At 42.7% G+C, this 22,804-nt stretch overlaps 1 protein-coding gene across 1 annotated transcript in view; it reads right to left on the bottom strand.

Moving 5' to 3' along the window:
- The window catches only part of CSDE1 (cold shock domain containing E1), a 2,062,269-nt gene that overhangs the window by 1,084,909 nt on the left and 954,556 nt on the right, over positions 1-22,804 (bottom strand). Inside the window, exon 9 of the mRNA XM_044076154.1 lies at positions 16,828-17,040. Coding sequence (XP_043932089.1) covers positions 16,828-17,040 — 213 coding nt within the window. The remainder of the gene's footprint in view (positions 1-16,827; positions 17,041-22,804) is intronic.

The raw sequence follows: 22,804 nt of genomic DNA, 5'->3' as shown, positions 1-22,804 counted from the left end.
CAAAATCATTGCTTGCCTGCATAGAGGATAAGAATGCGTTCCCCCTTGCTTGTTGATGTACCACATGACAGTTGTGTTGTCTGTTAGAATCAACACCTGCCCTGGAAGAAGTAAATCCTTGAAAGCTATTATTGCAAACTGGACTGCTAACATCTCCTTTAGATTGATATGTAGATGCTGTAGTCTGGCAGGCCACTTGTCTTCTATCCACTTTCCATTTAGATGAGCTCCCCAAGCTTTGTCTGAGGCATCTGTCGTTAAAATCTGACTCGCCTCTGGCCGGGTCACAGAGAGTCCCTTGTTTAGGTGACATTCCTGAGCCCACCACAAAAATTCCTTTTGAATGCAAGGTATTATTTGAATGACAGTGTCTAGATCCTGGCAGTGCTGTGTCCATACATTTTTGAGATACCATTGTAGCTTCCTCATATGCAGTTTGGCATTGGGAAGCACCAGAATACAAGATGCCATGAACCCTAAGGCTTGAAGGACTGTCCTTGCAGTCAGCCCGGACTGATGAGATAGCTGATGGAAGTAAAGGGATAGACTCTTTTGTTTGTCCGGGGTTAAAAGGCCATCTGGGATGCTGTATTCAGTCTCACACCCAGAAAGCACATGTCTTGAGAGGGTACTAGACTGGACTTTATTTCGTTCACAGAATACCCTAGGCATCTTAGCACTGCTATCACATATTCCAAATGACGAAGAAGCTCTTCCCTTCCTTGAGCCAGAATCAGGCAGTCGTCCAAATAAGGATAGATCTGTATTCCTTTCAGCCTGAAGAAAGCTATCACTGGAGCCAGAACTTTTGTGAACACTCTGGGCAGTAGATAAGCCAAAGGGCAATGCAGAGAACTGATAGTGAAAAGTCCCAGCTCAAAACGCAGATACTTCCTGCAACTTAGTCTGATACCAACATGAAGGTCAGCCTGCTTGAGATCCAAAGTTACCCTCCAATCACCTTTGCCCAGCAGCGCAAAAGCTGTTGTAACGTCAACATTTTGAACTTGGGAATGTCCAGATAAGTGTTGAGGATAGATAGATCCAAAATTGGTCTCCACGTGTTCCCCTTCTTTGGTACTAGGAACAGGCGAGAATAAAATGCTAGGCGCACTTCTAGCATAGGGAGCGGCTGTATAGGCCCTAGTTGAAGTAACAGAGAAATTTGCTTGTGAGCCTCTATTCTTTGTTGAGGAGGAACGTCTGGCATGCCCTGAGCGGAGGCAATGTATGGAAATAAAACCTGTAACCTTGGTGTATGATATCCAATACCCATTTGTCTTGGGTAATTAAACTCCAATTTTCTTTGAAAAGTGCCAACCTTCCTCCCAAAGGTGCTGCCAGGCGAGAAGGCTCTGGCAGCTGAAAAGGTAGGTCATTGGGTCTGTTTACGAAAGGACTGACCCCTGCCCTCACCTGAAGACTGTGCAGGAGAACTCCCTGTTCTAGGCCTGAAAGAGCCCTGAGCTCTGCCCCTACCATGTCTAGATCTACCCCTAGACTGGGAATCATAAGAAGGATCGTCCACCCTTTAGCAGGCCAATTTCTGCTAAACTTTGGAGGCTGAACCTGCAAAAATCTTTAACAGTCTGCATAGACTTTGCTTTGTCTTCCATTTTCTTTAAAACTGCCTCAACAGGAGGACCAAACAACACGTCAGATTGTAAAGGAGCATCTAAAATCCTTGTTTTAACATGTTCAGACAAATTTTGATCCCTTAGCCAGGCGTGCCTGCGAAGAACTGACCCAGTGGCAGCCACCCTAGACTAGGCCTGTACAGCATCAAAACCACATTGCAAAGAATGCTTACCCACCTGTTCAGAAACATGCACTAAATCTTGCAACTCTTTACAATCAATACCTACTGCCAAAGCATCAACCTTAGACTTTAATTGTGAAAGGAGATAGTTTTGGTATTTCAACATGTGAAACTGGCAATTCAAAGCCCTCATAGCAAGAGTGGAAGAATTATAAACTTTCTTTCCCCATCTATCCAAGGCCCTAGCCTCTTTGTCTGCAGGAACCGGATTCTTAACAACAGAAGCCTTAACACCTTTAGGCCCCTGGCTAACAGTTTCTGGGTCTGCCCTAGGACTCTTAAAAAGATACTTATGAGCTTCAGGCACCCTGTAATACCTATCCGGCTTAACAGGAGCAGGAGGCAAAGAATCAGGATTAAGGGAAGCCTCTGTAAAAACATCTTCCACTACATCCAAAACAGGAGGTATAGCCAAAGGCCTATGCTGGGGTAAAAACAAAAATTCCCTAAGCCTTTTCCTGGAATCAGAGAAGTCCTGACCTTCCCACTTAAAATGCTCCCTCATGGAATGAAGAGTTTCTGAGAAAGAAAAATCCTCAGGAGGAGAAGCAGAAGGAGTAGAATCATCCACATCAGAATCAGAATAAGGAGAGTACTCCTGCAAGTCTTCAGCCGAAGACTCTGGAGCATCTGAAGCCTGCTCAAAACCGCCCAGCTCAGGCTCCACCCTAGGCCTCTTATCAGGAGGGGGCATAGAACCCCTAATCAAAGTAATTAAATCTTCTGCCATTTTAAGCATATGCTTCTTGGGCACAGTACCTGAAGAGCTAGGGGTAACACCAACTGAAGCTAAACCTGGCCTGCCCCTGGGAGAAGCCTTAGAAACAGAAGGAGAGGGCCTAGCCACCCTTGGAAGGGAGGGGAGTATAGTAACCTGAGAAGCCCCCTCAGCTTGACTTGCCTCCTGAGAGGCCACATCTTGCAATACTAAAGTCTCACCCTGGGAACACAAAGAAACCTCCGGTGGAGCCACCGGCTCCACCGACACCTCTAAAGAACCGGCGTCCGGTACAGACGGTTCTTCCAGTCTAGGCTTAACTGCTTTGTCCTTGCGCTTCTTTGTAGAAGCGGGCGTCGGAGCATCCGACGGCATGTTATAATTGCACCGCTTCCCAAAGACTAACCTTGCACAATCCAATCTCCTCTTTATAGTGCGTTTATTAAATCTAGCACAAGAGCGACAGCCAACAACGTCATGCTCAGGCCCTAAGCAAGGAATACACAAAGTATGATAATCTCTATGCGGTATCTGTTTCCCACAAGAAATGCAATTATTGACTTTTCTGACATCCGGTAAATCACTGAGGCAAGAAAAACTAAAATATTCCCCAACGGGGTACTTAGCCAACTTTGAACTCGGTCTGAAACTTCGAAATCGAAAAATCTCAGAACGCCAACCGGCACTTGCAATGCTGCTTCTGCATCGGACCATGCGGCAAAAAAGACTGAGGATATGACGTCGGTCATGCGCATTTGTACCCTGACGTCCTGATGTCAGTCAAATGCGCCTTGACCGACGTCAGCCTTATACTTTGATATTCGGGCCGACCGAGGACAGCGGACTACCCAAGTGTAAGGACTGCAGCAATGTGAGATGAAGAACATCTGTACTATGTTCATCGTGTTACCCTGCTGCAGTCATCGCACTTGGGTTGAATCCCAAAGCTAAGGCTGGGTGGTGGAGTTAAACAGGGTTAGAAGAAGCTAGTAGGCCCTGCAAAACTGCAGTGGCAAAGCCAGCTCTAGTCTTAGAATATAGAGGTAAGTGACAGTGTTTGGTGAAGGTGTGCACTGAACTCCAAGTTGCAGCTTTCAGAATATCCTTGGTTGGCACCCCCCTGAGAAAGGCTGCTGATGTAGCTGTAGCCCTGGTGGATACCGGTTTCCCATGATGCGTGTAGCAGAAACGTATGCAATGTCCTATCCATTTTGAAATGGTCTGTTTTGAGATAGCTTTTCCTTTTGATCCTGCAGCATAGGCTACAAAGAGCTGGTCAGATTTTCTGAAAGCCTTAGATTTATCCAAGTAGTAACGTAATTGCCTGTGAATGTCCAAAGAGTGCAGGAGTCTTTCTCCTTTGTTCTGGGGATTTGGAAAAAAGGTGGGCAAATGAATGGTTTGGTTTAGGGCCACACTGGATACCACCTTTGGCATGAAGGAAGGGTTAGTTCGTAGAGAGACTCTGTCTTGATGAAAAATGAGGAAAGGCTCCACTGCCATTAGTGCCTGTAGCTCCGAGACTCTTCTAGCTGAAGTTATTGCTAGTAGCAGGGCAGTTTTCCATGAAACTTTAAATCAGCTGAAAAAGATGGTTCAAAGGGCGGCAGTGTAAGCTTTTCCAGAACAATGCTGAGATCCCAAGTAGGTGTTGGTGCTCTCCTGGGCGGTCTTATGTTCTTAGCCCCTCTGAGGTACTGTCTTAGGAGTGGATATGGAAAAAAAAGGAGGATCCGTGTTGTAATGAGCTGAAATTGCTGAGGCGTGGATCTTAACAGATGAAAAGGAAAGTCCTTTGCGCAACATCTCAGTTAAATAGTATAGAATCTGAGGAAGGTTTGGATCAAGGGGATTTTGGCCTTCAGCCTGGTTCCAGCCGCAAAATCTTTTTCATTTGTCTGAATAGGTTTTCCTGGTGCTGGGCCTCCTGGCCTCCAGAATGACATCCATAACAGCTTTGGGTAGAGGTGTTGGCAGGTTGTTTAGGTAATTTGCCATGCAGCCAGGTTTAAAGTCTTGAGCTGGCTGTGTAGAATCTGATCGTCTTGCTGGGTGAGCAGGTGAGGAATTTGTGGTAAAATCCATGGTGGACCGTGGGCCATGTTTCTTAGAATTGGATACCAGTGCTGGCGTGGCCAGTCTGGTGCAATGAGCATCATTTGTGGCCTCTATCTGACTTTCAGCAGTACCTTTGCTAGAAGAGGCAGTGGAGGAAAGGCATACACTGTTAATGTTTTCCAACTGGATGAGAGGGCGTCCACCTTCCAAGCTTGTGGGTGGAATGTCCTTGTGCAAATTTTTGAAGTTGGTAGTTTTGGGGGTTGGCAAACAGATCTATGTCTAGGCGTCCCCATTTTTGAGTTATCATTGCAAATACTTGTGGATATAGTCTCCACTCTTGGGGATCCATGATGTTTCTGCTTAGGTCATCTGCCAATGTGTTTTTCTTTCTTGGCAGGAATTGTGCTTGCAGTTGAACTTGGTAATACAGTGCTGTGTTCCACAAGGTCACTGCTTGCCTGCATAGAGGTTAGGAATGTGTGCCCCCTTACTTGTTTATGTACCACACTACTGTGGTATTGTCCGTCTTTATTATTAGTGGTCCTGAATGTAAGAGGTCCTTGAAAGCGGTTTGGGCATTCTGTACTACTAGCATTTCTTTTGGATTGATATACAGATGCCTTTGATCTGTAGTCCATTTGCCCTGAATGCACTGTCCTGCCAAGTGTGCTCCCCAGGCATAGTCCGATGCATCTGTTGTCAATTTGTCTGGCTGTGGGTAAGGTGAAAGGAGACCCTTGTTGAGGTGACATGCCTGTGCCCACCACAGAAACTCCTGTTGAAGGCAGGGAATGAGTGGTATTGTTTCCAAGTTGTGGCTGTGCTGATTCCATACGCTTTTCAGGTACCATTGTAATTTCCTCATATGCAGTTTTGCAAATGGTACTAGTAGTATGCAAGATGCCATGAATCCCAAGGCCTGCAGAATTTTTCTTGCAGGGAGTTGGGTCTTTGTTGCCATTATTTTGAAGTATTGAGTCAACTGTTGTTGCTTGTCTGGCGTGAGATAAGCCATCTGGGCCGTTGCATTCAAGCTGGCCACCCAGGAATATTATGTTTTGTGAAGGCACTAGTTTTGATTTCTTTTTGTTTACTGTGTACCCTAGGCAACTTAGAAGGTGTTTGACAAATGCCAGATGCTTTAAAGAAATGTCCTTGCTTTCTGCTTGAATAACGCAGTCGTCCAGGTATGGGTATATTTGAATTCCTCTTTGTCTGCAGTATGCAATTACTGGTGCCAGGCATTTTGTGAAGACCCTGGGCGCAGTAGATAAGCCAAAGGGCATTGCAGAGAATTGATAATGGGTTGAAGCAGCGGTATCTTCTGCAATTTTGTCTGATAGGGACATGCAGGTATGCCTCCTTGAGGTCCAACGTTACTAGCCAAGCCTTCTTGCCCAGCATGGGAAGAAGCTGCTGTAGTGTTTGCATCTTGAATTTTGGTACTTGCAGATGGGTGTTCAGAATTGAAGGATCCAGAATGGGTCTCCATGCTTTGTCCTTTCTTGGGACTAGAAAGAGTCTTGAGTAAAATCCTTGTCCTTGCTCCTGTGTAGGTACCTGTTGAATGGCTCTCATGTCCATGAGAGCTGTAATTTGTTTTTGTGCCTCTGCCCATTGATTTGGTGGCAGGTTTGGCATTCCTTTTATCCTTGGCAAGGTATGAAAGTGGAATCTGTATCCTTGAGAGACAATGTTTAGGACCCATTTGTCTTTTGTGATGATGTGCCAGTTGTCTGCAAAAAGTGCTAATTTTCCTCCCAAGGGAGCTACCAAGAGAGATTTGCTTGGTAGTTTGAGGGTTGAGTCATTGTGTTTGTCCTCTGCTAGCTTGGGGCCTGTCTTCTCCTCCTTTCTGGGTAGCAGTACCCCATTGGCGAGGTTTGTAAGGTAGAAACACACAAAACTCTCCAAACACAGCTGTAACTAAAGAACAAAATCCCGATGTAAAAGCCCAAGACCAAAGGACCACTGCTCGAACAAGGAGAAAAAAGTAGAATTTATTATCCAGAAATCACACAGAGCTCCAGAAATACAAACAGGTTTAGCACTTTCATCTGCAAACAGGCAGACTTCCTCAGAGGTTTGTAAGGGCCTTGTGACTGACCTCTGCCCCTTGGGCGTCTGTATTTGCCCCTCTGTGATCTGTCAGAAGCTGGAAAGGACTAGTTTTTTGTTGGCCAATTTCTGCTGAAACGAGGGGGTTGTACCTGTAAAAAATCCTTGACCGTCTGCATAGGCTTTGCCTTATCCTTCATTTTCTTTAAAACCTCTTCTGCTTTGACACCAAATAATACATCCTGCTGTAAAGGTGCATCCAATAATTTTGCTTTAACATGATCAAGTAGGGTTTGTTCTTTTAACCAAGCATGCCTACGTATGACAGACCCAGTAACAGCTGCTCTACAGGAAGCTTCCAATGAATCAAATCCACATTGTAAAGTATGTTTGCCCACCTGTTCAGCTGCATGCAACAGATCCTGTATTTCCTTGAATTCAGACTGTTCAGAATGTGTGCTCATTTTTTGTTTTGAGACATTAGGAATTGCTGATATTTCAGCATGTGAAACTGACAATTTAATGCTCTCATAGCCAGAGTAGCTGAGGTGTAGATCTTCTTTCCCCCATCTATCTAGGGCTCTGGAATCCCTTTCAGAGGGCACAGGATTTTTAGCCATAGAAGCTTTAGCCCCTTTGGGACCCTGGGAAATTGTTTCTGGGTCAGCCACAGGGCTTTTATAAAGGAATTTGTGAGAGTCAGGTACTCTGTAGTATCTGTCTGGTTTGGCTGGAGCAGGAGGTAGAGAGTCTGGATTTAGACTAGACTCCAAGTAAACATCATCCACAATGTCTAAAACTGGAGGGATAGCAAGTGGTCTGTGCTGGGGTAGTAAAAGGAACTCAGAACCTTTTCTTAGAATCAGAGTAGTCCTGGCCTTCCCAGTGAAAATGTTCCCTCATAGTATGTAAAGTTTCCCCAAAGGAGTAGTCTTCAGGGGGAGATGCTGAGGGAATAGAGTCTTCAGCATCAGAGCCTTCATAAGGGGGAAAAGCGTAATCCTGTTCCTCAGAAGAATCTGAGGAAATTGAAACCTGGTCAGAGGAAGCATAATCCTCCTCTTGTCTTGGTCTTTTATCTGGAGGGGGATGGGAACCCCTGATTAGGGTAATCAAATCTTCAGCCATCTTAAGCATCTGTTTCTTAGGCATGGGGCCTTGAACTGGAGACTGATGTACAGTCTTTTTTGGGTTTAATGGAGTTTAAAGCTTAGCATATGATTTAATGGTGAGTGTAGTCCATCTGAAGACACCTTCTGCAACAGAAGGTGTTTCTACTGCACCGGGATCTCCTTCTGCTCCAGGGTCGGAAGGGCCTAATGAAGATGGCTGCGATGGCCTAGTACACTCCACTTGAGAATCTGCAGCTGTCTGGGGTTCCAATTCTGCGGTCGTCAGGGGCTGCGTAGGCGCCTCACTGAAAACCGGAGAACCAGCGACAGGCCGAGCAGAGGCCTCAGAGTCTGGCTTGGTCCTAGGCTGCCTGTCCTTATCCTTGCGTTTTTTATGCATGCCGATCGTCGGCTGCTCCGACGGCATGATATAATTAAATTTCCTACCAAAGTAATGTCGTGCAAAGTCAAAACGGCGTTTGATAGTTCGTTTATTAAACCTAGCACAAAACCGACAACCTGTGACATTGTGGTCTGGGCCTAGGCAAAGAATACAATAAGAATGGAAGTCCTTATGAGGTATTTGCTTCCCACAAGAAATGCAATTAACTTTTTCTGACATTGGACTGAGGCAAGAAAAGGTTCTCCAACGGGGTACTTAGCTTTATTGAAGACTTCGGACTGAAATTCGATTAGAAAATCTCAGGTGTCGGCCAACCGGCACTTGCAAACTGCTTCTGCTTCGGGCACCGCATGGCAAGAAAGACTGAAGAAAATGGCGTTGGATGCCTCATATACCCCTGGCGCACTTATGTCAGGGAAAAAGCAACAGCAACCGACGCCAAACCAAGACTTTGGAACTCAGGCCGACTGCGGGACCGCCTGACGGCAGGATAACACGATGAACATCTGGCATTCCAACAGTGAAAATAATACTTAAACATGCATAGTTATGGTATGCTCAGGTCTTTGCAGTCAATTTCTAGAGAAGAATCCAAAAACTCAAAGATCAGTGGGCAGCTGACTCAGACAGGAGTCTGTAGAGAGCACCCCCTACAATAGTGCTATGGTAAAGTCTGCCTTGGCCCTAGAACCAATTCTAAGATGACTATAGTGCTTTGAAAAGGTATGGACTGAACTGTCAACCCATCCTAGAAGCAGCGGGCTGAACAAGCCCCCTTCTGAGGAAAGCAGTTCTGGTTGTATCCTCCGCAAAATGGGCTCAAGCATGACCAATGATATTTTTCCAGGGAAAGAAAATAAACTGCAGTAAACCAGACATTTGTATACTGCTAAACTATTCACAGGAGTTCCCTCTGAATCCTTGTCAAAGGACACAAACAACTGGTCTGATTTTATCTGTTCAGTTACGTCCAAATAAAATCTCAGCTGCCTATTCAGGAGTGTAACATTTTTTCTGCCTTGTTCTGTGGAACTGCAAAGACGACAGAATGGTGGAACAGGGATAATTTCTGTCATCACCTTAGACACTAATGTTTGACTACTACTTAAGGTTGCACAAGACTTCTGCAAAATCGATCAAGTTCCTCGCACATGAAGGCTTAAAGCCCAAGTTGTTCATGGAGAGGCAATGGCCACAACTACCATGGTCTTCAAGGCAGATAAGTGGAGTGTGAAAATTCCAGTGTTGAAGGGTGGTAGTGAGCTTTTCTACCAAGTAACTGAACGCAGAGCAATATCTTTTTGGGTAGTCTCAAATGTAACACCAAGTCCCACTTAAAACTACCCAAAATGGCATCTGCGAATAAAATGGAAATCCAGTGGCAGGCTAGCTAAAATGTCTTAAGCATTTACCATTAAAAAAAGTCATAGAAAACAAAAGAAAAATCTTTCATTCAGTGAGACAAGACTTCCTTGTGTTAAGTTTATCATCCTCTTCCATAAATGTAAGTATCCCTTCCAAAAATATGCTTCTTAAATGAGAAGCCCAAACCTGCTCCATATTCCAACAAATAAAAGTGCCTTGTAGGTCGCTAACAGAGCCCTGATTAGTCATAGAACCGCATAAGGCAGTTAAAACAAATCACTCCTATATAAACAAACTGTGGGGTTACATTCGGGTTACACAGCTAGGCTTACAGCGGCTCTGGTGGTCATTAGCCTAGTATACACCTGACAGGATTTTTTTTTTTTTTTTTACGTTTTGAAGTAAAAATTTAAGTGACAACACCCACAACCTCATGTCCAAGTCCTTATGTAATTTTCAACAAAAATATACTGCACTTTTAACAGACTGAATTATTTTTACTCAAATATGCAAACCTCTCAAACTTAGTTTTACTGGCCATCACTGTAAACACAGTTCCTAGCTTAAATAATTTTATATAAAAAAAGTAAATGCTTCCACAGAAATGAAGAGGAAGGATTCCCTCCAAAGAAATACTTATCTGCCTAATACTGGTGAAGCACTAGCCAAACAATCACTCGAATCCAGAAGGAAGGCTGCACTTTGACCACAACAAAGTTCTGGTATTTAGCACCCTAACCACTGACTTTATATTGCTCTCCTCAGGCCTTTCAGGGTTAGGAAGCGTGGAAGTTCCCCTCAAGCTTTGCATGCTGGCTAGATGCCGCATCATATACAGAATGTGTCTATAGCTTAGATTATTGCTACAATGATCTAATGATTAAAGCCTAAGTAACCACCTTTTGTATTTTAAGAAAAACATTTTTGAAAATGAACCCCCTAACCATCTCTGAACTTGTGAAAAAAAAATGCATGCTACATATTACTGAATAATCTGAACGTGTAGCATCAAGTTTTAAAATGAAGGATATAACATATCACAGGACAAGCTGTATGCCCACCAATGGTAACAATGTTTAGCACAAAAATGAAAGGACTGTTCGTTATAATCTACAATAAAGCCACACTGTGAGCATGCAACTTAGTACTAGCAAACATCAAGGACCATTCAGTAGTTGTCAGTCTACAGCATTAGACTGTCGTACTTAATACCCCCAACATAGCTAAACTGCCATCTTTTCCTCTGATATACATCAAACACCTTTAAACCTTATTGGAAGGGGCAACAACTATGTATTAATTCACATCTTGGTAAATGAGTGGGGATCGCTGACAAGACTACAGAGAGACTGGCTAAACAGCCTAGTATTAAGCTGAGAACCCATATGAAGACCAGAAATGAAACCTCAGGCAAACACTACAGTCTTCCTCCCAGAAGTAAACTCTGAATGCCACTCCAGATACCAAACCACCCATTACAAGACTGGTATTTGTCAGTGTCCCTTCACACTACACAGCATTATTCCAGTTTAGTTAACAGTACTATCTTACTTCTGTGTCTTATAATCAAAGTGAGATTGCTTTTCATAGACTCTACATCAAGCTAAAAAAAAAACTTGAAGACTCCATCATTAAATTTTAGCTGCCTCCAATATGTCTACAATGCAAATTACCATGATCCCCCAGGAAAGTGATTTGGTATTCACAGCTGGATAACTGTAGACATACCATTATCAAGAAATACCCTAATGACATCAAGCTGTTCTATCAGTAAAGCTGAATCATGGCTGTCAAGAGTATGCAGTCCAGAGTAAATACTTGATAGGCTACCCTTATCAAAGATGACATTTGGCATACAATGTAAAGTGAGGGAGCAACACTAGACAGTGTTTATACACTCCTTATGTAAACTCCGTGAAATAACTCTAAATATATGCTGTAGTGGTCCTGTCATCCATGAATATGTAGCTTCAGCCATGGAATGTGCCTTGTTGTAAAGGACTCCCCTCCTCTTTCCATCTCTGGAGAACAGATGATTTCTAGTAGAGTCAACTTCACAAGTATTATACTAAAATAGTAGTTACACAAACTCCAACATGCCTTACTGCGAATCCTAACAAAACTACACTCAAAGCTTCTAAAAAGATAGGTTCATAGTCAAGTACTAGGCTATCTGCCTGAGGGCATCTATAAGCCTAGTCAGAATGCGTTGGCTTTCGCCAACCCCTTAGATTAGTTCCCTGTGCCCCGGTCCAGCAGAGCCACTGCAGTGATCCCCGGGGTAAATTTTCTGTTTCCCATCCACTTGTCAAGGTTTCTCTTAAAGAGTGTTAGTGAGGGGCTCTGCCTAATGTATATTGGAATCCTGTTACAAAGCATGGGGAGTCTCTGGGACAGGAATCTATCCCTCCAGCACATCATATTTATCATTTTGGTGAGGTTTAGATCCCTAGAGCATGTGGCTCTAGAGGATTTGTTTTTTTTTTCTTTAGGTGGAGCATATCCATCAATTCTGGGTTGGACATGGCCTTATATGTCAGGCAGAGATCACCTTTGAGTAAGCTGTATCAACAGAGTACAGCTGGAGTTTCTTCAGTCGGGCTGCATAGGGCATATGTTTGAGGCCAGTAATCCTCTTGGTGAGGTACTTCTGCAGTCTTAAAAGCTGTTGCAGGTGTCTTGTAAGGTGCATCCCAAATGGGGCATTGTACTCGATGATGGGTCTGATGAGTGATTAGTAGAGGGGCAAAATAATCTCTTGTTCTAGATGCAAACCCTTTTGTGACTAGGTGGGCCACTTTTCTAACCACCTTGGCAATATGATTATCAAAGGAATGATTACTATCTACTTGGGTCCCCAGATCCCTTATTACATTTTCTGTATTTAGGGGACTACCACGTATGTGGTAGTTCGCAGGTACTTTGTTTTTTCCAAAGGGGATGACTATGCCCTTTGGCTTGAGGCCATGATTTTGACACCAGGTATCCGTCTCAGTGAAACCTTTCTGGAGGATGTCTATCAGCTGGAAAATCAATTATGGCCCCCAGTTTGCAGTAGTCTGCGAACTTGTCCAACCATAGTTCTCCTGTGCTTGATTGTACCGCTGAGAAGTATATACCGAACAGAAGGGGCTCCAGGACTGAGCCCTGGGGGACGCCACTTGTAACTGGTTTAGAGTCTGACCTAGAGCCTGCAACTCTCACCGTGTGGGTTCCATCCGAGAGACAACTGGCAACGCATCTCGTGACTTAAGGGGTTTATGTTCAGACTGGTGAGCTTGTCTATAATACTAGAGTGGGGAATGGTGTCAAAAGCCTTTGCGAGGACTAGGTAGGCTGTGTGGACCTCCTTTCTCTCATCTAAAGCCTTGGTAACTGTCTCAAAGTCGTCCACCAGGTTTAGGAGGCATGATCTGCCCTTAAAGCCAAACTGGGTAGGGTCCAATGTTTGAAGGTTCCCAGTGTCTCTGTTAATGAATTCCATGATGATGCACTCCATAGCCTTGCAGAACAGGCTAGTCAGGCTTATAGGGCGATAGTTCCCGGGGTCCGTTGTGGCTCCACCTTTGTGGAGCGAGATAACTGTTGCTGTGCACCACTCTATGGGTACGCAGCATGTAGAGAGGCTGAGTTTGAATAGTGTGTTTAGGTGAGGGATTGGTTTGTTTTGGAGCTGATGTAAGATGCAGCCTGGGACACCTTCTGGTCCCCTTGAAACTATTTTTGGCTTTGGATAGGGCTGTTTTAACCTGTGTGCCAGTGATTGCTGGGGTACTACATTCTTCTGGTATGGTTATGGGCCCTTTAGGGGGGGGGAGTTTGCACTAAACCTGTCTGCCAGAATGTTGGCAATATGAGTCGCTTCAGTGTATTTTGTGCCATTCTGCACCAACTCAGAGCAGATTTGAGTTTCCACTTAGGTTCTTGACATAGCTAAAGAAAGCTTTGTGGTTATCTTTGGAGTCCTTGGCAATTTTTCTTTTGAAGCTAGCCTTGGATGATTTTATGAGGGATCGCAGTTTCTTGCTGATACTAATCAGAGATGTGTTTCCTTCTTGGGATTTTACTCTTTTCTGCACTAGTTTCCTCCTTCTATTGTATAGCTTGTTTATGGCAGGGGTCCACCAGACTTGCTTACCTTTTCTTGGAGTGAGTCCGTCTTGATTTTGCTTGGGATAGCACGATGCATGCATTCTTGCAGGTACTCACAGAGTGCCTTTGTAAGGGATTCAGCAGCTAGAACAGCATTGTCCTTTAAGCATGAGGGCTGTGAACCTTTCCACCTTGATCTTAAGTAATGTGAAGTTTGCTTTTGAAAAGTTTTTCACAGTGGTTTCCTTGATTTGGGGTGGTGGCGGAATGTGGATATCCAGAGTGATTAGTCTACTGTCTGATGTAACCAGCAAGGATTTGACCTCTGGTGTGGAACAGTCGCCTATGTTGGTAATGACCAGGTACAATATGTTGTCACCTCTGGTGGGAGTGTTGACCAGTTAATCCAGGGCGTTCGAGTTTATAAATTCTAGGAAATGTTGGGCAAGGGAGTTAGTACTTGAGCAGTTCTCCCAGTTAATGTTTGGGTAATTAAAATCACCCAATATTAGGGCATTTGGTAGGACCTTCATATTTTCCAGTGTCACCAGAAATGCGGAATGGGGGGTCCTGGGTCATGGTGGGTGATCTGTAGCAAGCTACAATTTGGATTGCAGTTTTGCCCGTTGTTAGTCACACATGGATGTTTTCTGAGGTATTGTGCTGTGCCACTAACCTGGAGGTGTGGGTATCCTTCAGTATGGATACACCCCCACCTTTTGTGTTTCGGTCTGGGTTCTGTGGCTGAAAAGTATGGTATGAGTTATAGCCTGGTAGTGCTGAGGTGCTCTGAAGCCTTAAACCAGGTTTCTGTTACTGCACAGATATCGATATTTTCCATACTGAGGAGTGCCTCAAGTGCATGCATTTTGAGGTTTAGACTTCTGGCATTGAGTAACATTACACTCCGTTTTTGGTTACTTGTGCTATTTATGGTGGTGGGTTTGTCTTTTGAGCCTTGTCTAAAAAAAGGCACTATGGGGGTAGCAAAAGCCTTGGCTAGTATTCGAAAGCCTAAGGGTGACAGGTGCAAGCCATGTCTTGCAAAGCAACGTGGCTTATCGAGCATGTCATCTCAGGTGGACAGATACTGGATCCCCCTTTGAATGACACCAGAAACTTAGCCAACTGTTGGAAATGATCATTTTTTTCTTTATACTGTGGCATCATTCCTGGTGAAGGCAGGAGGCTACTCAGTGTCGGGGTCATAACGGCCTGGGCTACGTGATCAGAGAGCTCTTCCATGCCTCTTTTCCTGTAATCCAGGGAGGTACGTCCCAGGTCATTCACACCAAAATGGACAATGACAGTCGTATTTGTACGTATTCTGGAGTGATCTGAGTACTTGTGTTATGTGGCAGATCCCCTGGTGCTTGACAGGCAGCTAACTGTAACCTTCTCCTTGTCCAGCCTAGTTAGTGGGACATCAGTGTGCCTGACTATAGAATCACCTATTGTTATAGTGTGTTGGGTATGTTATTTTGCCTTAAGAGCTGTGACTGCGTGGCACACTGATTATGTGAAGCATGTGTTTCATGGTTTGTGATTGGGTGTGGAAGTTGCTTGGGTGTCTGCTTTGGAGGTCTCTGTTGCTTTTGCAGATTTTTATTTAGAGCCTCAGAGTATGTTTTCATGTATTTATGTGTGTTACTTGCCGGTGTTGGTTTAGTAGGTCTATGTGAGACTGGTGGTGTGTTGCAAGTATTTTCCTTCTCCTCTTGACTGTCAGTGCCAGTCTTGAGTTGAAAGAGCTTTGCCTCCAGTCTGGCGGTATAATTGCATCTCTCGCATATATTAGTGTTTGGTGGTAGCAGAGGGTTGTCTGCGCACACGAGGCAGTTGTAACATTGCCTCAAAATGCCCAGATTCACCAGTTCGACTGGAGAGTACACCTGAAACTGACCTTTGGACATGCCCGAATAGGTAAAGTGAGCTGTTTTACTGAAGACCTGGTAGGGACGAATGGAGAGCCTTGTCCTTCTGGACAGTATAGGGGGTCTACTGCTAGGGTTAATTAGTGCTTGCTATGAGTTTTGAGCAAGTGCTGGGCTGTGAAATGAATGGTTTGAGTGCTTAAGTTGACAGTTTGTCTAGTTCCAAGGGAACAATTGAAGAGCAGACTTCAGGGAGCCAGGAATAGTTTAATCCTAGCTAACTAATTCCCAACTTAGAAAGATGTAAGCTACCTGTCCTGCCACAACAGTGCAGGCCACAAACCTTCTTAATTTAAAACAATTGGTTTGAAGCCCAAGTGCAATAACCAAAATACTTAAGAACAGCTATAATTTAATCAGGCTACTACCAAGCAGTAATAAATGCAGCAAAACAAACACAATTGAGTACTTTTAAGAAGAGGCAAAAGCAAAACAATATAATAAAGTAGGAAGAAACACAAATACAGTAAAAGCAGATAAAGTGCAATTTTTTTATACATACAGCAGAAAACAAGCAAACTGATTTGAACAAATTACCCAATTAACCAGTAATAAACCTCATAACTGAGCCCTGTTCCAGCAGTCTTCAATCAGACAAGTTCAGGGCCTATGGGGGTATGCCTATTCAAATGTTCTCTCTGTATTAGGCAGGATGAGCTAATGAGACTAGACTAGAATAGGGCTGGGATAAGGCTGAACAGATGGGAATGATAGGAGTGTCGGAAATCAAAATATGATCTCACTGTACTCGGCTGGGTGAGCAAATGTGATGGGCCCAGGAGGAGTGTTAAAACACAAATTTACAGGAGGGCCAGTCAATTCCAAAGCCACTACGATGAATACCACAAGAACAGGAAGGGTGGCTGGGGAATACTAAATGCAGACAGGGAGAGACAGAGGAGCTTCCAATTTTCAGTAAACAAATAGCAGTACTATTTTTAACACAACATTCAATGAAACAAACAGAACAAAATCAGTACTATCTTAACACTGCAAGTTTGTACTTATCTCAGCTTGTAATAAAGTTGATATAGATGACATAAATCAAACAGCAATTCCAGGAAAGTAATATGCGACATTTGAAACAGCAAATGGAGAAGACAGATGACTAGAGAACTGCACGGTAACAAATACATTACCAGAGACATTGAATCAGAACGCAAGGACAATATAAACCTAGCCAGTAATTTGAGTTGCAAAGGAAATGCTTAGACGTCTTCAACATACGATGCAAACACATCATACTACATTAAAATTATTCTTACCATCTCTCTTGCTTCCTGAGTAGACTGAAAAGTGTTGGATAGAATTTCAATATTAGTTGCTCTTTCAAGTTTGTCACGACGATCAGTAGATATGTTAAACTGAACAAGATCACCTTCCAGTAATGTGACTTTGGACTTTGTATCTTTGTCTCCAAATGGAAGCTCTTTATTCAAGCAATTTACTTTAATACGTCCAGGCAGTGGGTCATTTGGCTAAAAGAAAAATAAGATAGCATGTTGTGGCTTTTTTTTTTTTTTTTTTTAAACTGCAGTATTTGTAATACAGCATGGCAAAACCCAAGCTACAGCCTAATGCATCAGGCTAAGTGATGTACTCAGCTGCTCTTATGAGTGTGTATGTACACACACATATATAAATATATATATATATATATATATATATATATATATACACACACATATATATGTTATACATACAGTAGATATAAGAAGTTTAGACCGCCCTGTAAAAATGCCAGGTTTTTGTGATATAAAAAACAAGGAGAACACAATAAATCATTTCAAAACTTTTTCCACCTTTAATATGATCTATAATCTGTACAATTAAACTGAAAAACAATTCTGTTACGGGAAAAAATATAAAAAAATAAAAAACGTACAATAAGCTGGTTGCATTAATGCGCACACCCTTAAACTAATACTTTGTTAAAGCACCTTTTGATTTAATTACAGCCTTCTTGGGTACACACCTGCCAGAGACTCTGATTTATTTATTTATTTATTTATTTCCAGTTTGATTACCGGGGAAGTCCACTGGGCCAGAACGTACCCATTTTCAGTGGAGGCCCGGGCAGAAAAGCTCCAAAAGCAAAGCAAATACAATCTAAGTTACATAGTGTAAAAGGTAGCAATAAAATATATACATTTGTAATTCCATTACAAATGATACAGTTAGTAAAAAAGCAAATACACGCAGTATACTTCAAAAAACATCATTCTGGAAGGTAGATACAATAGATTTAGTAGTTTCCTTCAAGTAGCAGGTTTGACTAAGAGAAGAAGGTCTAAGGTTACATGCTATTTACAATATTTACATATGAGGAGTAGAGAGAGAGAAACTACATAAACAGAGAGTAGATTAAAGTTTGATCAAGCAGTGATCGAGTGAGAAAAAAAAAAAAATAGCATTAGGGTAGAGTAAAGAGAAAGGATATAGAGGGTTCAAGGGGAATTTATTTAAATTTATGTAGGATGTAAGCAGCTACACTTATGTTTAGAGGACAAGTAAGAGAAAAGTTGGATTTTGAAGGCTTCGGTGTTAGATGTTGTTCTAAGAGAAGGGAGAGAGTTCCATTTCCTGCCAAGATTAGGTTCATAGGTTAGTACTAAGCTAACTGCCCTTGCGAGCCATTTTAAGCCTAGCCAATTATCCCTTGTGAGACTCAAACCATGCACCTTGTGTTTGTAAGGCAAACACCTTAACCATTAAGCCACCCTCCCTTAAAACATTGTTAAAGCATCACAGGTCTTGAACCCTGGACTACACACACCATAGTCATGGGACTTCCCACTAAGGAGAGAAGGAGTTGGCCAGCAGGGCGATTGGGTTTGTGGATGGCGATTAAATTTTGGTGTTCAGATCTTAGAGATCTGTTTGGGGTGTATGGCGGAAGGATGTTTGCTAGGGCTGGGCATTTATCAGGGTAGAATATTAATTTGTGAGCAGTGGTTAGTTGGAGGTAGTCTAGGTAGTTAGGGAGTTCCAGCCAGTTCAGAGTTTGTAGGGAAAGACAATGGTGAGAAGAGGTTTTAGATTTGGTAGCAAATTTAGAGATTTTATTGTAGCAGATTTCGAGTTTAGTGGAGATGGAAGAATACAGGTTAGTAAGGAGAGGGGCTCCATATAGTAGAGATGGTAGAAGATAGGTAATTGCTAAGGAATGCCTAGCAGAGTTGGAGAGAAAGCAGTTGTTCTTATAGAGCATACCTAGCTTTTGGTGGGTTTTCTTAATGTTTTGTTGTATATGGCTATCAAATTTGAGGTGCTCGTCTATAGTGATGCCAAGGAGTTTTGCAGATGGGACCACCTCTATGGTTGACTTGGTTTGGCTTATGATTTTGAATGCTGTTTTATCAAATGTGCAAGCCCTGGAGGGAGCGAAGAGAAGAATTTTAGATTTATTAGAGTTTAGAGAGAGATGATTTAGGTGCATCCAGTTCTCAGTAGTGGAAAAAGCTATTTGGGTTTTTGTCAGTAGTTCGGGGATGTTGGAGGCGGTGCAGACTAAGGTAGAATCATCTGCGTATTGGATGACTGTTGTGTCTGGGATGGCAGAGTGAAGGTTATTTATGAAGATGTTGAAAAGCATGGGTCCAAGGATGGACCCTGGGAACCAGTGGGTGTAGGTAAGGAGGAGGTAGAGTTGTTCCATTTGACAGCTTGGGATCTGTCTGATAAGAAGCTAGAGAACCAGGATAGAGAATCAGGGGAGAGATGAAGGTTTGACAGATGAAAGAGAAGGTGTTTGTGAGAGATGGTGTCAAAGGCTTTAGACAGATCTAGCAGTACAGTGGAAACTAGTAACCCAGAATCCCTGGGTTGATTGACTGTTTCTAAGAAGGATAGTAAGGCAGTAATGGTGCTGTGTCCAGGGCGGAAACCATGTTGGGTAGGTGTTAGGAGGCGGTTATGTGTTAAGAAAGGCATGAGTTGGTGGTGGACGCATTTTTCTAGGATTTTTGATAAAGGTGAGAGTAGGGCAATTGGGCGGAAGTTGGAGATATTTGTGTTTTTGCCTCCTTTATGAAGTTGGAGAATGTAGGCTGATCTCCAAAGCATAGGAACATATGACTCTTTTAAAGATCTGTTAATTAAGATGCTGATAGGGAGAGCAATAACTTCGGCAGCACATTTAAGGAAAGAGGATGGGATGTTATCAGGGGCATTAGAGCATGGCTTTAGTTTAGATAAGAGTCTTTTTATAAATATAGTTGAAACAGGTTTCAGCTGGAAACTGGGAGGACAGTTAGAGGGGTTGTTGGGAGCAGAGGAAAGAGAGAGTTGGATGTATTATTGTTAGGGAAGGATTTAGTAAGATTAGCTATAGATTCCGTAAAGAATTTGTTGAAGAGAGAGCTTAGATCCGAATCAGTTTTACTAGGGTCTGGGCAAGGGTTATTCCTGGATCCTGGATGGAGAAGGGAATTAACTGATTTCCAAAACTGTTAGGGGTTCTTATTATGGTTGGACTGTAGTTTATAGTAGTAGTTTTTTTTTGTCCAGGGTGATTCGTTTTTTAGCTAGGTTGCGGAGTTAGGTGTATTGGAGCAGGGAAGAAGGGATTTTATTTTTCTGGTATAGCTTCCAAGATTTGTCCCTTTGATGCATGATTTGTTTAGTTTCTTTGGATAGCCAGGGGGCAGAGTTAGCTTTGACTCGTTTGTTTCTTGGAGGAGCTAGGGAGTTAAGAGTATTTAGGAAGATAGAGTTAAACTGTTCTACAGCTTTGTCTAGGGGAAGTGTATTTAGGGTCTGCCAGTTGGTATGTTTAAGAATGTTTGAGAAGATAGTTGGGTTGAAGTTGCTGAGATTACGAGTGTGGATGTAATGGTGTAGATATTGGGTAGAGTTAGCAGAGCGGTGTATGAAAGTAGGAAGATGGTCACTGAAGGTATCCGGGATAGTGCCTGAAAGAGTTATTTTGTTTGGATGAGAGACTAGGATCCAGTCAATGGTAGATCCTGGGGGATTTGTTTTGTTAGGCCGGGTGGTTGAGTGGATTACTTGGGTGAAGTTAAAGAGGTTGATGAATTGGGAGGGGGAAGGAGAGTTGATTTTATTCCAATCAATGTTAGCTAAGCCTAGAATGTAGGTTTCAAATTTGATTTCAGTTGAGGCCCAGTAAAGAATATTTTCAAGGGTTGTTATGTTGTCACCTGGGGATATATAAAGGGAGATGTTTATTTAGTCGAAGGAGACTGGCTGTAAGTTCAGAGTTTTTGAATTCAGGAGTTGGAATTTGTAGAGGGATCAGGGAGAGAAGGTTAGAGAAAATTATTGCAGAGCCTCCACCTTTTTTATTTGATCGGTCAGTTCTGTGGATTTGGAAACCAGGAGGTAAGATTTCAGTCTCGGTGATGTGGGGTTTTAGCCAGGTTTCAGAGATGGCTAAAATGTCCCGGTTGGTTGTGGCAAATCCAAGCATGAAGATGTTGAATTTTGTTATTTAGGCTCTGAGCATTGATAGAGAAGAGCTTAAGGGGGTTAGGAGAGGAAGTGGTAGAAGAAGTGGGAGGGGGACTATGTTTTATTCCAGAGGGAGAAAAAGGGATTGGGGAGAAGTTGTTAGTAGTGAGGCAGGGGCCAGGGTTCGGATGAATATCGCCGCATAAGACAAGGTCATTATTGGTAGTAACTCTTTGTCTTTTGTGTCTAAGAAGTAAGAGGCTGTTAGAGGGAGGGAGGATTTTCAGAGTGAGAGTTTTTGGTGTGGTGAGGCTTTTGGGATGGAAAAGGTACAGTGTTTTGGGAGGAATAAGAGTGGAAGATATGTTGTTGTAGTGGGTAGATAGAGAAGGTTGTGAATGAGTAAAAGGGTTGGTTTGTGTAGGAGGTAGGGAAAAGGGTATTTTGTGAGAGTAGGAAGTAGCAAAATAAAGGGGAATGAGAAGTACAAGTAGTAATGACGGGACATAGATATTATGAAGGATTTCGGAAGGCATGTTTGGCAAGCAGAGGTGGAAGAGATTGATGTAGTGGAGTTGAGTAGGCGAAAAAAAAAAAACTTTAATTGAATTTTAATTTAATTTGATTTAATCAAACTTTAATTGAACTTTAAAATAAACTAATTTGATTAACCCCAAATACAGTTCAGCTGCCCTAGTAAGATTTTCCTAACATTTACTCAGTTAGCCATGGTTCACAGAGAACTGAAAGCACCAAAGGGACCTCACTGTGAAAGGTATCAGTCAGAAGGGTACAAAAAAATTTCCACAGCATTGGATACACCATGGAACACAATGAAGATAGTCATCAAAGAGTGGAGAAAATATGGGACAACAGCAACGTTGCAAAGAACTGCACATCCCTCCAAAGCTGATGAAAAGACAACACAAAAACTGGTCAGGGAGGATACCAAGAGACCTACAGCAACACTGAAGGAGCTGCAGGAATTTCTGGCAAGTACTGGTTGTGTACTACTTGGCAACAATCTCCCATATTCTCCATATATCTGGGCTATGGGGAAGGGTTGCAAGACGGAAGCCTTCTCTTACACAGAAAAACATCCAGGACCAGCTAAAACCTGCCAAAAAATAAAGTCTTACAAAAGCATGTGGGAAAATGTGTTACGGTCTGATGAGACCAAGGTTCAACTTTTTGGCCACAACTCCAAAAGGTACATTTGGAGAAAAAACACTTTGCATTATCAAAGGACCACCACACCCCCATGATGAAGCATAGTGGTGGCAGTATCATGCTTTGGGGTAGATTTTCTTCAGCTGGAACTGGGGGCTTTAGTCAGAGTGGAGGGAATTATGAAGAGTTCCAAATACCAGTCACTTCGGGCACAAAACATTCAGATGTTTGCTAAAAAGCTGAAGATGAAGAGGAATTTCACCTTTCAGCATGTATACAATATATGTAACATGTACATAAAATATATATTTACATATACAATATAGATTCTATACAATACATATTTATAATATATTTTATATATATATATATATATTTTATAGAATCCCTACGGAAAACAGAAATTCCACAATACCGAAACTCTGAATCCAGAGGAACAGAACATGAAGATTGCAGAATCTCAAAACAAAAAGTAAAACATAAAACGAACTATTCTCATGTGTATGCAAGGGGGCAAGCCCTAAATGAACCCCCCACACCCCCCTGCAACTTAAAAATACCAACTCAGAGATCGCACTACAGTGGAGTGAACGGCAAAATTCCTGTTCTGCACTGTACGTCAATTCCCATTCACTAGGTTTGAGATTCCACTTAAACGGG

Source organism: Protopterus annectens, chromosome 7.part0 (assembly GCF_019279795.1).
Source record: "Protopterus annectens isolate FY-2018-M chromosome 7.part0, PAN1.0, whole genome shotgun sequence".
Classification (NCBI taxonomy): domain Eukaryota; kingdom Metazoa; phylum Chordata; order Ceratodontiformes; family Protopteridae; genus Protopterus; species Protopterus annectens.
Note: the sequence above shows the minus strand (reverse complement) of the source record. Positions and strands in the feature narration are given on the sequence as shown.